The 2924-nt window shown below is 55.3% G+C and overlaps 1 protein-coding gene across 1 annotated transcript in view; it reads left to right on the top strand.

The window, feature by feature from the left end:
• The window catches only part of SLC25A41 (solute carrier family 25, member 41), an 8424-nt gene extending 5984 nt beyond the window's left edge, over nucleotides 1–2440 (top strand). Inside the window, exons 5-7 of the mRNA XM_011943529.1 lie at nucleotides 978–1145; nucleotides 1230–1377; nucleotides 1916–2440. Of these exons, the coding sequence (XP_011798919.1) occupies nucleotides 978–1145; nucleotides 1230–1377; nucleotides 1916–2088 (489 nt within the window). The 3' untranslated portion in view covers nucleotides 2089–2440. The remainder of the gene's footprint in view (nucleotides 1–977; nucleotides 1146–1229; nucleotides 1378–1915) is intronic.
• Nucleotides 2441–2924: the final 484 nt, after the last annotated feature.

The following is a 2924-nucleotide window of genomic DNA, read 5'->3' as shown; positions in this document are numbered from 1 at the left end:
ACGTATATATTTTCATTCCTCATCTGAGGACCAGGAACCCTTCTTTTTTTTTTTTTGAGAGTCTCACTCTATCACTCAGGCTGGAGTTTCAGTGGAGCGATCTTGACTCACTGCTCACTGCAACCTCCAATTCCCGGATTCAAGCGATTCTCCTGCCTCAGCCTCCTGAGGAGCTGGGATTACAGGTGCCTGCCACTACACCCAGCTAATTTTTGTATTTTTAGTAGAGACAGGGTTTCACCATGTTGCCCAGGATGGTCTTGAACTCCTGACCTCAAGTGATCCACCTATCTTGGCCTCCCAAAGTGCTGGGATTACGGGCGTGAGCCACCGCACCCGACCTAGGGTTCACTCTTAAAGTAACAGTTCTATGGCTTTTGAGGAATGTATAATGACTTGTATCCACCATTGTAGTATCTTATGGAGTAGTTTCACTGCCCTAGGAAGGCCCTGTTCTCTACCTATTCACTCCCTTTCTTTCCCCCCAATGCTTGATCTTTTTGCCATGAAGTTTTGCCAGCTGTCTTCAATTTTCGAGGCTTGATGGTATGTTTTCTTGCCTCCATTCCCTGCTATTCTTAATCAGTTTTCCAGGCTGTACTCCTATGTTGATGTTTCCATATACATCTTATTTTTATTTTATTGATTTTTTTTGTAGAGATGGGGTCTCGCTTTGTTGCCCAGTCTGGTCTCAAACTCCTGGCCTCGAGCGATCCTCCCGCCTCAGCCTCCCAAAGGTCTGGGATGACAGACGTGAGCCTTCGTCCCTCACTCTCTTGGCCTTTGCCAGGATTTGTGCTTCAGAACTCAAAATTCAGAGAGCATCCCAGGGACTCTGACAGATCTGGGTCTGAAAGCCAGTTCTTTGCCTTCCTGAGCCTCATTTTCCTTGTTTGTAGGGTGGGGACAATGGCTACCCCTGAGAATCATTGACAGGATCCAATTGAATGAGCTGCCTTGTTCCCCGCCATCCCCAGGTGCTGAAGACACGGCTGACCTTGCGACGGACGGGCCAGTACAAGGGGCTGCTAGACTGCGCCAGGCAGATCTTGCAGCGGGAGGGCACCCGCGCCCTTTACCGCGGCTACCTGCCCAATATGCTCGGCATCATCCCCTACGCCTGCACCGACCTGGTTGTCTATGAGGTACAGGTCCTGCAGAGGGGGTGGCAGGGGTGGCCGGAGCCCAGGCTGCTAGTGAGCTTTCTCCTGGCCCCTCTTCTCTTGCAGATGCTCCAGTGCTTCTGGCTGAAGTCAGGCAGGGATATGGGGGACCCCAGTGGCCTGGTCAGTCTGTCATCTGTGACGCTATCCACGACCTGTGGCCAGATGGCCAGCTACCCACTGACTCTGGTGCGCACCAGGATGCAGGCCCAAGGTCAGCCTGCCCCCAGCGGCCACCACGCACGCCCATTCCCCGCAAGGCCCTGGCTGTCTTAATTTTCTCATCCCCCAAAACTGAGTCCGGCACCCTCCATGTCTGATCCCAGCCCACTTTTGATGGCTTTTGAGACTCCATCTCAATATTATATATACAGTAGCCAAGCATGGTGATACAGACCTGTGGTCCCAGCGACTTGAGAGGCTGAGCCTGGAGGATCCCTTGAGCTCTGGAGGTGGAGGCTGCAGTGAGCTATGATCGTGCCTCTGCACTCCAGCCTGAGTGACAGAGCCAGAACCTATCCCCACTGCCACCCCCGAAGAAAATTTCCTAAAATTAATCCTGAAAACTCCTATTCAAACACTCCCCCACTCTTCCTAAAACTGACCAATTTCCTCTAAGACTCTTCGAAATTCCTTTCCTACTGACCCCTGGGGCCCCTACCGGTGGCTTCAGCACCTGTCTGCAACATTCCAGACTCCTAGGAGGCCGGGTCATCTCTGGCCTAGTTCTGATCTTGTCTGTGTCCCTGCAGATACCGTGGAGGGCTCCAATCCCACCATGCGCGGAGTCCTCCAGCGGATCCTGGCCCAGCAGGGCTGGCTAGGGCTGTACCGAGGCATGACCCCCACGCTACTGAAGGTCTTACCAGCAGGTGGCATCAGCTATGTGGTGTACGAAGCCATGAAGAAAACCCTGGGCGTATAGGCTGTGAGCTGGACGACACAGCCTAAGCAGAAATGGGACAGGAGGACCTGATGACCCCTGGCCCCAAAGAGCCCTCAAGGCCTCAAGGCTCAGGCCCTGGAGCAGTTGTTGGTGGCAAAAGCAGGCTGGGGGTGGGGGTGGGGGTGGGGCGCTGGGTCAGAAGATTCCTGAGGCTGGGGTTGGTGGGTGGGGGGTGGTGCTGAGTCAGAAGATTCCCGGGACTCCCTCCCCAGGGTGCAGCCTGAGACAAGAAACGTGGACTCCAGGCTGGCTCCTTGTGGGTCGTCCTGGCTGCAGGGCGAAATGGTGAACATGTCACACAACAAGGAATAAAGAGATGTTTTTTGCTGAACGTGTCTGGATACCTGGACCTAGGAGTGGAACTGGGTGCATGAGATCCCTGGACCCAGTAGGGGAGCTGGGGACCTTGCGCCTCTGGGTCCTGAATGGGAATTTGTGTCCAGGAGAGGAGGTGAGGACCTAGGATAGGAGCTTGAGGCTCGATTCCCAGGGCATTATGCGAAGGGAGTGAGGGGTGTGAAGTGAGGGGCTTGTGATCCCTCGATCCCGGTTGTTGGAACGGCTCTGGACTCGGGAGGGGGGCTGGTTCCTTGAGTCCCACAAGAGAACTGGACGCTCTAGATGGGGGGTCGAGAGAGAAGAGGGCCCAGGGGATCCCAGGTTTCCTGCTTTCCGGCCTCCCCACCCCCAGAAGCGGTCGATCTCTAACGCTTCAAGCGGGCCACGTGCCGGGCCTACCCAGCCAGGCTCCCAGGGAGCTAACCCAAACGTCAGGCCTGAGTTTGGGCAGCCGCTTGCCACCGCCCACGTCGGCT

This window comes from Colobus angolensis, unplaced genomic scaffold, assembly GCF_000951035.1.
Source record: "Colobus angolensis palliatus isolate OR3802 unplaced genomic scaffold, Cang.pa_1.0 Scaffold22, whole genome shotgun sequence".
NCBI lineage: Eukaryota > Metazoa > Chordata > Mammalia > Primates > Cercopithecidae > Colobus > Colobus angolensis.
This window is presented reverse-complemented; position numbering and strand designations above follow the sequence as displayed.